Below are 13,381 nucleotides of genomic sequence, written 5' to 3'. Positions count from 1 at the left end.
TCTCTCTAGTTCTCCCGGGAAACATCTCGGAGGAAATAGCATGAGGGGGTAAAAAGGAATTAAGATGGAAGAGTATTTTGATACTTCGAGAGTGGGCGGTGGCCAAGCATGGTGACATATGCCTTTGATCCCAGTACTCTGGAGTCAGAGGCAGGTGGATGTCTGTGAGCTGGAGGCCAGCCTGTGTAGTGAGTTCTAGGTCGTCTAGAGCCATACAGTGAGACCCTGTCTCAAAGAAAAGAATGAGAGAAACTAGAATATCCAAAAAAGTTGACATGTCCCTTCTGGGACTGATCCACTAAATATAACATTCTCACGAGCATCCAGGGGTCACTATTGGGATGGTTTAGCTTGGACCTCTTTCTAGGGGAGCTGTTATCTAGAGAGCTTAAGGGAGACTGACTGGATATACTGCTCCCTTCAGGGTTACCAAGGCCTGGTGGATGGTGGCGAACACATCAGGGAGGCCACCTGGGAGAGCGTTTCCATGATGCTTCAGCTGGTATGTCCCAGAGAACTCGTGTTCTGTTTGTACTGCCCTTGTCTCATCCCACTCTGGTGTCCCAAATCCCCTGCCACTTGGTTCAGTGTGAAGGGTTTCAGTGACAGAAGAGGCTTATATTTACCCTTTACCCTTTGCATTTGAAAACACCATCCTGGCTTCTTGCAGTGCTTGAGGGGGTGAGAAGGTGGTTCCAGGATGGCTTGCCCTTTATCGAAAGGTCATAGCAAGACTTTTGCAACTGGCACATCATAAGCACTCTGGGGTCACGGGGAAAGTCTGGCCCTGAAAATAACCTTGGAGGACCGAGGCCAACAAACTTGAACTCAGCCAGTCCTCGTGATAGAGATGTGATGGCCTGAAACTGGACTATTTAAAGAAGAAAGGGAACTGAGACTGTCCTGCAGCATCTCAAAGAATCCTAGGGAAATTGGTTTTCCCTATCTACAGCCCTCTGTGATTATCCAATGTTGTTCAAGTTCTTTAAGATGTGTCCACTCGGCGCTAGCTTAGAACTATAACTGATCTAGTAAGAAATTTACAAATCACAGCTGTATCCCATTCTTTACCTAGATCCTTTAAAAATTCCATGGGAAGCCACTTAATATGTAGTGATCTAGTGAAGTTTCCATACAGGCAATAGTGCCCACCACAGAGTGGCCTAAGAATAAATAAGTATCCTCTACTAATACCCCAGAGCCATGGGTGCCAGGAGCATCTATTGTTTATGAAAACTCTTGAATCTACTTACCTCTTGGAGTATCTATAAGTTCCCGGGAAATCAAGACTTGCTACATACAGAGTAGTTTTCTCCCCTGTGAATACCTGGATACTGTGGCCCCTGTTACCAACACCATAGACTCCAAGGAACCAATTGACCAATTGTCTGAGTGATCTTGGATAGAATTTCAGTGTGTTAGAGAGATACTACAAGCATACGGGGTTTGAATTCCTTAAAATAGTCTGGATGTAATCCAGTAATGCCAGACACTAAGGAAAATGCAGACAGAAGTCAGTGTGAAAGATGGAGGTAAAGAGATAAAGCTAGAAAAGAAGCTAATGCATATACAAATTCTCTTATTCTTGAAAACAATCATTTTGATGATAAAATCTCTAGTGAAATAGTTATCCTAGTAGTCTCCTAAGTATGGCAGAATATGGGGATGACACTATGACATCCAGCATCATTTTCTTTTCCTTTGTAAGGGACAAGTGACTTGGGGATGCCAGGAAACGTTAGGGAGTGGTGTGGTTATGCTGGTCTATCACTGGGTTGAATGTTGAACTCAAAATTGGCTGTGCTATCTGAAGACCTAAATTCTACCCTCTCCCATAAAGGGAGGCACAGTGATTGGCAGTGCCCGATGCAAAGACTTTCGGGAGCGAGAAGGACGACTGCGGGCTGCCCACAACTTGGTGAAGCGGGGAATCACCAATCTGTGTGTCATCGGAGGTGATGGCAGCCTCACCGGGGCTGACACTTTCCGTTCGGAGTGGAGTGACTTGTTGAATGACCTCCAGAAAAATGGTAAGACATTTGCATCAGTATTGCTTTTCATGTGACTGTGTGTGCATGCATGTGTTAGGTATGTATTCTTAACTCCTGTTCGAGAAAAATGTTAACTACATGCAAACGAACAATCTTTGTCCTCCTTCCTACCATTGCTTACAGTCTCTCTAGTAATCTGTTGTGTGGGTGTGGAAGATTCCTCAGCTGGTGGCCTCTGGTTTGCTCCCCCTTACAGGGAAGATCACAGCTGAGGAGGCTAAGAAGTCTAGCTTCCTGAACATTGTGGGCCTGGTTGGCTCAATCGACAATGACTTCTGTGGCACTGATATGACCATTGGTACTGACTCTGCCCTGCACCGGATAGTAGAGATCGTGGACGCCATCACCACCACTGCTCAGAGGTAAGAGCACCCGGGAGGGAGGCAGTAAAGAAGCAGATGAGAGGACGGGCAAGAACGAATGAGAATAAAAAGCCCCTGTGAGTGCTTTTCGGGGGCTTGAGACTCACCCCTAGCGATCTGAAGTTGCTCTGGCCCCTAAACGCCTTTCTGCCGCTCTCTGTGCTGTCTTTCAGGCGTGTTGCTCTGGGGTCTTGAGCACCTACAATCTCTTATGTCAGTGGTTCTCAGCCTTCCTTACGCTGTGACTCTGTAATTCAGTTCTCATGCGATGACCCCAACCATAAAATTACTTTGTTGCTACTTCATAACTGTAACTTTGCTACTGTTATGAACCATAATGTAAATATCTGATAAGCAGGGTATTTTATACGCAACCCCAAGGGGGTCATGACCCACAGGTTGAGAATCACTGTCTTACAGGATTGTGGTTCAGTGTAAGGCAGATCTGGGGAGCTCACAATCTGACCTGCCCTCTCCAACTGTGTGGATGCCATTAGCACCACTGTTCAGAAGTAAACAGGTCAGGTAGAGGATCAGTGGAGGAAACTGGAAGACAGTTGGCTGCCAATCTACCCTGGGTAATCTTGCAGAACTTCAATTTAGCCTAGTCCCATTTCCTCATCTTTTCTATTTCTCTCTGCTTTTGAGACTTCTCCTTTCCTGGAATGGAGTCTCCATACTGTCCTAGGAAGCTAAACTGCTTCTCCCATGTCTCCATAGTGTTCCAGGAAACCTACTGGATAGCATAAACACATCTCCCAGAGGCCAAGGAACTTAGGTGGGGATGGCGTCTTGGTCCTGGCCACTGGGACGTGCAGACTGTAAATCCTGTCTTTTTCTTGCAGCCATCAGAGGACATTTGTGTTAGAAGTGATGGGCCGCCACTGTGGGTAAGATCCTTATCCTGACCCATGCACACCATAGATCTAGAGATGGCCCTTCCCTCTTCCCAGAGAGTCCTCACAACATGACTGTCTTTCCCTGCCTCTGCACTATCTCCCCTCTTATATGTGCATGTGGGCCATGCTCAGGCACACACGGAAGGATGGGCAGTCTCTGAGCTGGGAAGCCAGTAAGGTGACGCTGTTCTTCAGGGACAGCATCTCATTGACAGGCCTAGTGCTCATTTGCCTCAAGAATGAAATGCAGGGACTCCGTATCATCCATCAACTAAGGGGACATGCTGGTGTGATGAGACTGTTTGTGGACTATAAAGATTGCTAGTCCTTGCTTCTGGCTCTCATCTCAGATACCTGGCCCTTGTCACCTCTCTCTCCTGTGGGGCCGATTGGGTGTTTATTCCTGAATGTCCACCAGATGATGATTGGGAAGAACACCTTTGTCGTCGACTCAGTGAGGTATCAACATTTTATCTTTTACCCTTGAGGGGAAAAAAAAAACCCTCACCCTATTTCATGGGTGATACATTTTCTACCCACCAGTTTAATTCCATTAACTGCTGTCTCTCGTGTTCTTGACCAGACGAGGACCCGTGGTTCTCGGCTCAACATCATCATTGTTGCCGAGGGTGCAATAGACAAGAATGGAAAACCAATCACCTCAGAAGACATCAAGAATGTTAGTGTGAAACCCTGTGCCCAGCATGCTTGGCCACTCCCTTGTTGGCTTCCGAGTCTTGACACTGCTTCTCCTCCTGGCCCTTTGTGTTTCCCCTTCTTGGTCCTTTTAGCTGGTGGTAAAGCGTCTTGGATATGACACCAGGGTCACTGTTTTGGGACACGTGCAGCGGGGTGGGACGCCATCAGCCTTTGATCGGATTCTGGTAAGTAATGGGATTTTGCGGCTCCTGTACCTTAGAACCCCCAGCCTTGTTGTCTTGCTTCTATGGGGCTTATATCCTTAGCCATGCTGTCCCTCTACTAGCCTCTAGGCCACAGTGGTCCTCATCTGTTCCCATACACAAAGATGATGACAGGCAAGAGCACCCCTAGTTGTGAGGATCACTCTTGGAGCTCTAAGCATCAGGGAAGCTACTGGGATCTAACCTTGGATACTCAGTTTATCATTCTTACCCCGTTTCACTCAGAAGAAAGGCAATCTGCTCAGTAAGAAGAGAGTGTTGCTAACCTCCCATATTCTGTTGATCACCATGTGTCATGGGCACGCTTCTCTGGAACCGAGTACAGTCTTTAGGGTTCTGATGACAAGAGGGCAGACAGCCATCATGCTTTGGTGACATCTGGGTAGGGAGGTAAAGCACAGCAAGCTCCTAGATGCATGCAGCCTTTCAATTGGAGCTCAGTTCTAGGATTTGGAAAGGGCCCTGGGCATCCTGGCTCTTAGCTAAGCCAAACAGGAAGGTCTAAGAAAATTCTTTGTTTCATGGACTCCTTCAGGGGAGCAGAATGGGTGTAGAAGCAGTGATGGCACTTTTGGAGGGGACCCCAGACACCCCAGCCTGTGTGGTGAGCCTCTCTGGTAACCAGGCAGTGCGCCTGCCCCTCATGGAGTGTGTCCAAGTGGTAAGTGCTGAACCCGTTCTGTGCCTTAGCAGTCTTATGCCCTTTCCTGGGAGCTCAGGGAGGAGTGAGATCAACTTCTGTGGTCCCACTAGAGGAAAAGATGGAAAGGCAGGATGGCAGCATAAGAGTGGACTGCCATCTGCAGAGCTGTGACCACCACTCAGCGTTGGTTCCCTCGGCTGTTGTGGTCCTACAGAAGATGGAGTCCACATACTCTCTCATGTTTTATAATCACCAATCATGTAGTTATGTAGGAGGGACACAAATGCTGCTTCCCTCCTAACAGTACCGAGACTTGGGGAACACTAATTAGTAACTTCTAGCTGGTTACCTCCTCTCTCTATATGACATCTACCTTAAATGAGTTTCTCCAATCAACCCAGGGTGACCACTGCTCACCTCCGGGGTGATAAAGGCTGGGAGATGCTGTGCTGCACCTGATGCAGTACCTGGAAAACGTTGGCTTCTCTAGGGTAGCCACTCCTTTGATGCCACGATATGAATACAGTGGCTGGTTGCTGAACTAGAGTATTGATCCTGATTGTTGAAGATGCCTGAATTTCCCCCACTCTGGGGCCTGCTTCTCTCTGAGACTTCAGAAACCCAATAACCTGCATCCATATTTGAGACTGCATCCCCAGAGTCCAGAAGCCCAGCCAGGCTCTGGGTAGAAGGCAGCCATTGAGCAGCACATTGTGGGGACTTCCCACCTGGTGGAATCTCCTCATTGTTCAGTAGTCCCAAGACTGTTGGGGACCTGAGTGCACAGGGGGAAGGCTCTCTCGCCTGTGAGCACTCTTCTACTCTGCCCAGAATTAGAACTTAGTCCCCTTTTGCTGCTTATTACTCAGAAAAATTAAGGGAAAATAAAGATGCTTCTATGATAGTTTGGGGGACACGGAAAAGGTGGGGTGTAGATGAGCAGGATCCCATCAGAGGAGATTTGGTCAAACAGAATCATGCCTCGGAGTTGTGACTGCTGCTGTGTCCTCCCTTAGACCAAAGACGTGACCAAGGCTATGGATGAGAAGAGATTCGATGAAGCCATGAAGCTGAGAGGCCGGTGAGAAAGTGACCAGAAATTCACTAACTCTAGCAACCAGAAACCAGAATGAAGCCAAAAGTCTGTATCACTCTAGGCCCCAAACATGAGCTGCCTTTTCTAGTTATATCTGCAACAGTCTCTTCCCCAAGGAAATCAGTTGTGAGGTGCCCAAGAGTTCACCTAGGGGTGCTCTCCTTGGAAAGAACTTTTCACTCTAGTCTGCTATTTCTAGAAATGGCCCTCAGCTAGGCTCTGGGTGTTTCTAAGCAAGGAATGGTCTCATAGGCTGAGCACAGCACCTGGGACGAAACCCCTCAGGGAGTGTTTGATAAGTGATGGCAATCCTCTTCCTGGTCCCTCCTCTGCCTGGTTAGTTCCTTAGAGGTTTACCCTGTGGAAAACTCAGCAAGACCCAACTCCTGACCCAGATTCCTGTGGCTGCCTGCCATAGGAGTGGCCTGAAGACATCCTGTTCTCTTTGCACTCTTTTTAGGAGCTTCATGAACAACTGGGAGGTGTACAAGCTTCTAGCTCACGTCAGACCCCCAGTCTCTAAGGTACTGGCAGCTTTCTGCCCCCTCCCCCCAGTTTCTCTTCACGAAGTGCTACCCACAGTCCACACAACCTTAGCCTTGCCATATCTTTGCCCCCACTGTTCTTCAGTGCCGGAGCCCCGATCCCATGTGATGACTCTCTGTTAGCTGCCCCAGATACTAGTCCTGGGTTTTTACCTTGTCCTGGCTAGAGAACCCAAGACTCACACCCAGTTCAGGGTGGGCAAAAGCTCACTGAAGAAGCAGGAATGAGGGCTTTGATCCTGTGGGTGTAATCACACCCAGATCTACCTCAGAGCCTGCTCCCTTAAAAGAGCAGTTCATGGTGTTACTATCTATCAGAGTTGTCTGGGTTGCTTATGAAGGATGCAGATTCCTGGGCCCTTCCCTCAGCACAGAGTGAGACGCTGAGCAGCAGACAGGAATGCTCCTCAGGTGGATCAGGATCCAAGTGGCCCCACTTTGGGATGCATTGTCCTCTGAGGCCTTTTGTCTGTTATGTAATGATGACTAAGGTCTTACATGTAGAACTTTGCTCCTATAGGATAAGGTGGAAGGCTGTGCACTGGCATTCCCTGGGGACTCAGAATTTGGCTCCTCTTTGTGATCTCCCTCCCCTCTGGGGTGTTTCTCTCTTCATTTTCTCCCTGCTTCCTTCTGAACAGGGAGGGTTGCACACAGTGGCTGTGATGAATGTGGGGGCCCCAGCTGCAGGCATGAACGCCGCGGTCCGCTCCACTGTGAGGATCGGCCTTATCCAGGGCAACCGAGTGCTGGTTGTACATGATGGCTTTGAGGGGCTGGCCAAAGGTCAGGTACGGAAACACAAAGGAGGGAGGATGTACACGTGCAGTATGGGGCCAGGGAGGGTCAGTGTAGGGGTGGCCAGTCCATCAGCTTTGCTCTCTCCAGAGTTAATTTAGGGTAATAAGGATAGGAACCCTGGGACAATCCTTTCCAAACATCACATCTTACAGTGCCTACCGTCATAGGTGCTTGTTATTCCAACGTGAGTCAGAAGGGCAGAGGAAATTCAGTGTGGGGAACTCTGTAGGGTCAGAACTCAGGATGTGGCCTAGGTCACACATGGACTTCCTGGCACGCTGGCTACGATGTAGAGTGGTGTGCTCTTCCCTGCAGATTGAAGAAGCTGGCTGGAGCTATGTCGGAGGCTGGACTGGTCAAGGTGGTTCCAAACTTGGTACTAAAAGGTAAATGGTATTTTGGGAGCACCCTCTCCCAGTTACCCTTCTAAGATTCTTTAGAATGTCGGCATCAGTCAATCATGTTAGGGCCTACGTCAACTGCGCTGAAAACTCAGCCTGTCTTCAGTGAGGACATCGTGTAGCAGGTCTGACCACCAGAGATCCACCGTGTACTCTAGAACGGTGTGAGACTGTGGGGAAGAATGGGCCGCGGGTTCAGACACTAAAGAGAGCACTTTCTAGTTCTTGTTTGTTTGCTTGTTTTGTTTTTGGGAAAGGGTTTCTCTATGTAGCTCTGCCTGTCCTGGAACTCACTCAGTAGAAAAGGCTGGCCTTGAACTCAGAGATCTGCCTGCCTCTGCCTCCCAAGTACTCAGATTAAAAGTGTGCGCCACAGCACCCGGCTCACCTTCTAATTCTTAACTTTTCTCTCCCTTCTATCTTGCTATCTCATCCCCAAATTTCCTACTCCCTGCTCCTTGACACTGGTCAACCAGGACCCTGCCCAAGAAGAACTTGGAACAGATCAGTGCCAACATAACTAAGTTTAACATTCAGGGCCTTGTCATCATTGGGGGCTTTGAGGTGAGTGTCCCACTGTCCCCTCTCCTCCCCCTCCGCCTGCCCTTTCTTTCTCATGTCTGCTCCTGCTGCTATTTTTAGGCTTACACAGGGGGCTTGGAGCTGATGGAGGGCAGGAAGCTGTTTGATGAGCTCTGCATCCCATTTGTGGTCATTCCTGCCACGGTTTCCAATAACGTCCCCGGGTCAGACTTCAGCATCGGGGCTGACACAGCACTAAATACCATCTGCACGGTGAGCACCTGCCACCACCCCCTATCCCAGTTAGCCCCCTACTATTGTTCTGGTCTTGGAAAGTGTGTCTCTTTTTCTGAAATAAATAGCAGTGTTTGGGAAATCCTCTGCGCAGCCAGGCATCTGTGCTGTAATTCATTTTCCTCGCCTAAAAACATATCATTGTTACCAAAGGGCCTGTTTTGTTATATCCTCTGAAGTTGTACAGTATAATATCCCTATTCTGAACAACATTCAAGATAGCTTTGGCCTTCTTCCCAGGAGAGAAGTTCTACAATGTAGTTCCCTCTTTGAACGCAGGACCTCGATGAGGTCCAGGGGTCTCACTGGCCTAGAAAACTATAGCTCTGGAGTTGAATTAATAAAAGAAGCTGAGTAAGAATAAAGATCCAACTTCTGACCCTCTCTTTCTGCGGCCTGTTGTCTATTTATAGACTTGTGACCGGATCAAGCAGTCCGCAGCAGGCACCAAGCGTCGGGTTTTTATCATCGAGACTATGGGTGGCTACTGTGGCTATCTGGCCACCATGGCAGGACTAGCAGCTGGGGCTGATGCTGCTTACATTTTTGAGGAGCCCTTCACCATCCGAGATCTCCAGGTAGATGGCTCCCAGAGCAGAGCCTTCTAGGTGTCTCTCCTGTTCCAGTCTATCTTCCCGAGTGTTCCTATAGTAACCAACGCTATGGGAGTTTAGGGGGAGGATGGAGCTGATGGACCTAGCCCCATAAAGACTAGAAGGGCTCCTTGCCAGTGTTCTCCAGCACTGTCTCCCATACATGGCCATAGCTACTATTTGGGGATTGCATTTTCTCAGGTAGCCTGCTGCTATGCCACTTAGTGCTGTTTGTATTTCATCTTCATAACAGGCATGTAATTATTATTATTGCTTTCATGGTATAAGTGAGAAAGGTGTAGAGGGTTTCAAAACTTCAAACCTCTTAAGAGAGCAGGTAGTTTGAATGCTTGAGAAATCTATGATCTCTTCCCCTCAGAGTTCTCTTGCTGCCATTCCAGTTGAGGGAAATCTTCCTTCGCCTCTGGCCAGGACTCATATTTTACAGAGAGATCAAATGATATTTATTTTTTCCCAGTTTTAAGTTCAGTGGTGGAGAAGAATGCTTTAAGTGGAGATTTAGCAGCAGGTTGGGGGAACTCCCAGCTCAGGATCCCAGCCAATCCCTGCCAGGAGCGGAGAGTGGAAGTCTTGTTTCCATCCCCTCTCCGAGCTCAGATGAGGGTGCACATTCCCAACAGTGAACCACGGCTTTACATGCAAGCAGCACATGTCAAAAGTGTGAAAACACAGGTTGTGTGCAGTCACTCTCTGAGGACAGAGGTGGGGGAGGGTGAGTCACGGAAGCTTCTCTAATGTCCCCTCTCTCAGTTCTGCATGTCTCGGTTTGGGTCGAAGTGCTATGGGCACTGAACTTCTTAAGGGACATAGACCTAGTCCAAACCCAGGCTTGTGAACAGCTCTCCCCCATGCCCTCTTCCCTCTTAGAAAGGCCTGATGTAGAGGAAGGACAAGGGTGCCTGTCTTAGCTGAGCTTAGGATTCACTTTTTCTCTTTCAGGCGAACGTGGAGCATCTGGTGCAGAAGATGAAGACAACGGTGAAGAGGGGCCTCGTGTTAAGGTACCGCATCAGCAGTTTGTTCCTAAGTGCAGAAGGAACTCTTGAGTGTAGATCTATGGTTGGGACTCCCGAGGAATCTGATACAGAAGAGCGTGGGGGTGGAGGAGCCTTGGGAGGAGGTAGAAGAGCCCGGGAAAGCAGAAGGCAGGGATGGAGGAGACTCAGGCTTCTGGCTTCCCTGGCAGGAATGAGAAGTGCAATGAGAACTACACCACTGACTTCATTTTCAACCTGTACTCTGAGGAGGGCAAAGGCATCTTCGACAGCAGGAAGAACGTGCTTGGCCACATGCAGCAGGTAGTGAGACACCCCAGGTGTGCCTTCACTAGTTACCCAGAGCCCCGACGGCCATAGAGGCTCCCATCAGTGTGTGCTGGGGCCTCCCTGTCACCATGGAAGAAGGTCAGGTTACACAGGAAAACGTCTTTATCTTAGACACAATCTGTCTTAGTCAATGTTCTGTTGCTGTGAAGAGACACCATGCCCAAGGCAACTCTTATGAAAGAAAATTTTTAATTGGGGGCTGGCTTGCAGTTTCAGAGGGTTAGTCCATTATCATCATGGCAGGGAGCATGGCTGCACATATGCAGCAATAGCTGAGAGCTGCAGCCTCTTCTGTAGGCAGAGAGAGAGAGGAGAGAGAAGAGAGAGAAAGAAGGGGAAAGAACTGATTAGGCTTGGCCTGGGCTTTGGAAACCTCAAAGCTCACCCCCAGTGACACACTTCCTCCGACTAGGCCACACCTTTTTATTTCTTCTAATTTCAAATAGTGCCACTCCCTGAGCCTATGGGGCCCATTCTTATTCAAACCACCACCCAGTTCCAGAGATGTGATCCATCCTCTTTGCTTAGGATGTAGTTCCTCAGCCTTGGTATTGCCACTGGGAGACGATTCATTCTTTGCTGTGGTGGCTGTTGTGTGCATTGTAGGGGCTTTCACAGCGCTCCTGGCCTCTAAGACAGTCACACCTCCCCTTCACCCTCAATTTGAACAAAGTCACCCCCAAACATGGCCAGATGTCCCCACCAGGGATCTCTAATTGAGAACCAGTGATTCTAATGCAGAAAAATGGGATTTAGAGAGGAAATCCTTTCAGGGTCACACATCTAAGTGAATTCAAGCTGAATGAGCCTCGATTTTCCATGACACCTTCGCCTTTCTTGAGCCCGATGAATGAGTGTAGGCTTCCATGTCTACTAACTGGGCTTTAGGAGAAAGGCCTCTTTCATGGTTACTACTAACTAGTTCCAGATGGTCCCAGCCAATGCCTCTTAGTACCAACGTTTCTCTACCTACAAAGAATTCCCAATATCAGGGAAGGTGCAGCCTATACAGGAATGGAGCGTTACTCTGTGTGTGTGTGTGTGTGTGAAGCCCTGTGTCCTTTCTCTCTTCCTCCCCTTTTCTACCCTTTTTCTCTTAGTTCATAGAAAAACTGATACAGTATTCTTTTTTTTTTTTTTTTTAGTTTTTCGAGACAGGGTTTCTCTGTAGCTTTGGAGCCTATCCTGGCATCACTAGCTCTTGTAGACCAGGCTGGCCTCGAACTCACAGAGATCCACCTGCCTCTGCCTCCCGAGTGCTGGGATTAAAGGCGTGTGCCACCACCGCCCGGCCTGATACAGTATTCTGAGGTTCTACCTGGGACAGCTGGGTTGGGCTACAGAGGACAAGGACATCTCCACAGTGGTGATCGTGGTGGCCGCCAGGCTGCCAGGCTAAACGGTAGACAGTGGCACTGAAGTGGGACCTGACTACCGTGGAGTGGAGGGAGCTGTGTGATTACCGTGTTCTAATTGCCCTGTGCTTGATAACGGACCAGCTACTTTGGATCCCTGCACTGCCTCAAAATGTCGTGTTAATCCAGGAGCCATTAGGATCCTTTCCTCCTAGTTTTCTGATTTTCCCCTCAGGGTGGAAGCCCGACTCCCTTCGACAGAAATTTTGCCACTAAGATGGGTGCCAAGGCTATGAACTGGATGTCTGGGAAAATCAAGGAGAGCTACCGTAATGGTATGTGGGGCGGGAGGGTGCGTTCCTCTCCAGAAGCTCCCTCCACAGTAGAAACTAACTGACTATCCTTTATTCCAGGACGGATCTTTGCCAATACTCCAGACTCAGGTTGTGTCCTGGGGATGCGTAAGAGGGCCCTGGTCTTTCAGCCAGTGACCGAGCTGAAGGACCAGACAGATTTTGAGTAAGTCATGACATTCTAGAACTGCTTTCTGGCTGCTACTAGCTACCAAGCCCTACTTCCCACAGCCTGTTAACTGTCTCTAATGCTTTGCTTTTTGTAGTAACAACTGTAGGTACTCATGCCCGAAATCCAGCCTTTTTTTGCTCAGCTTCTTCCCAGAAGCCTTTGGTAGAAGCTTATTGGCATATGATAATATCACATCACCATTATTTCATTTCTCTGTAGGCACCGAATCCCCAAAGAACAGTGGTGGCTGAAGCTGAGGCCAATCCTCAAAATCCTAGCCAAGTATGAGATTGATTTGGACACCTCTGACCACGCCCACCTGGAGCACATTTCTAGGAAGCGGTCTGGAGAAGCTGCTGTCTAGACCTCTTTGGAGTGAGAGGGAAAGAGTGTCTGATCATGGTCAGCTCATTTCCTGGTAGATCTAAGTCCATGATTTCTCAGTGTGTTAGCCCTAGCCCCTTACCCTATTAGGTTTCCTTGTACCTACAACCTTGATCAGCTGTGGCCAGGAGTTGGGGGAGGGGCAGCGAGTGACTCTCCTTCTAGGTAGCTGTCTTTCCTTCCACCCAGCTTCATCTCTTATGTAGGCTGGATTTCTCTAGTGCTCCTGCTAGATTTCAGCCACCCAGAGGATTCCTAAAAATAAGCTTTATTTATTTCTTTGTGATAACAAAGAGTCTTAGGTTCCTTTACTTTTACCACAGTGATGAAGTATAACTACACTAATAAATGCCAGCTGGTCACTGTGCTTTGGTGCTCTTGTTACTGCCGTCACAAGGGAGTGTACTGTGTCCCCCATGTCCCAGACGTACCCAGACGGAACTCCTCGGAGAGCAGCACGTGTGCTGTCCTGTGCACTTCTGCTTGGTGAAGGGTTTTGTGTTTTGTTTTGAGCATCTCTTGGTGGACAGTGTCCCAGAACATACGGTACTGCCCCTCAGCCCTATCCCCCACCAGTCCCTCTCCAGCCAAGATGATGAGCCCGTCTCCAAACAGGAAGTTATGGTTTAGTTCTCGATCAT

General features: G+C 48.7%; 1 protein-coding gene across 3 annotated transcripts in view; it reads left to right on the top strand.

The window, feature by feature from the left end:
* Window positions 1-13,107, top strand: part of Pfkm (phosphofructokinase, muscle) — a 39,055-nt gene extending 25,948 nt beyond the window's left edge. For all 3 annotated transcript variants that reach the window (XM_050128933.1, XM_050128940.1, XM_050128944.1), the window contains 20 exons: window positions 425-502; window positions 1,841-2,030; window positions 2,248-2,413; window positions 3,259-3,303; window positions 3,663-3,771; window positions 3,896-3,991; window positions 4,104-4,196; window positions 4,771-4,896; window positions 5,895-5,959; window positions 6,435-6,498; window positions 7,161-7,310; window positions 7,636-7,706; window positions 8,198-8,285; window positions 8,364-8,516; window positions 8,951-9,115; window positions 10,091-10,152; window positions 10,338-10,449; window positions 12,067-12,166; window positions 12,245-12,350; window positions 12,576-13,107. In XM_050128933.1, the coding sequence (XP_049984890.1) occupies window positions 425-502; window positions 1,841-2,030; window positions 2,248-2,413; window positions 3,259-3,303; window positions 3,663-3,771; window positions 3,896-3,991; window positions 4,104-4,196; window positions 4,771-4,896; window positions 5,895-5,959; window positions 6,435-6,498; window positions 7,161-7,310; window positions 7,636-7,706; window positions 8,198-8,285; window positions 8,364-8,516; window positions 8,951-9,115; window positions 10,091-10,152; window positions 10,338-10,449; window positions 12,067-12,166; window positions 12,245-12,350; window positions 12,576-12,720 (2,184 nt within the window). In that variant the 3' untranslated portion in view covers window positions 12,721-13,107. The remainder of the gene's footprint in view (window positions 1-424; window positions 503-1,840; window positions 2,031-2,247; window positions 2,414-3,258; window positions 3,304-3,662; window positions 3,772-3,895; window positions 3,992-4,103; window positions 4,197-4,770; window positions 4,897-5,894; window positions 5,960-6,434; window positions 6,499-7,160; window positions 7,311-7,635; window positions 7,707-8,197; window positions 8,286-8,363; window positions 8,517-8,950; window positions 9,116-10,090; window positions 10,153-10,337; window positions 10,450-12,066; window positions 12,167-12,244; window positions 12,351-12,575) is intronic.
* The last annotated feature ends 274 nt before the right edge of the window (window positions 13,108-13,381 follow it).

Source organism: Alexandromys fortis, unplaced genomic scaffold (assembly GCF_014885135.2).
Source record: "Alexandromys fortis isolate MF-2015 unplaced genomic scaffold, M_Fortis_MF-2015_v1.1 scaffold_28, whole genome shotgun sequence".
Classification (NCBI taxonomy): domain Eukaryota; kingdom Metazoa; phylum Chordata; class Mammalia; order Rodentia; family Cricetidae; genus Alexandromys; species Alexandromys fortis.
The sequence above is the reverse complement of the archived record's forward strand: the minus strand, read 5'-3'. Positions and strand labels throughout refer to the sequence as shown.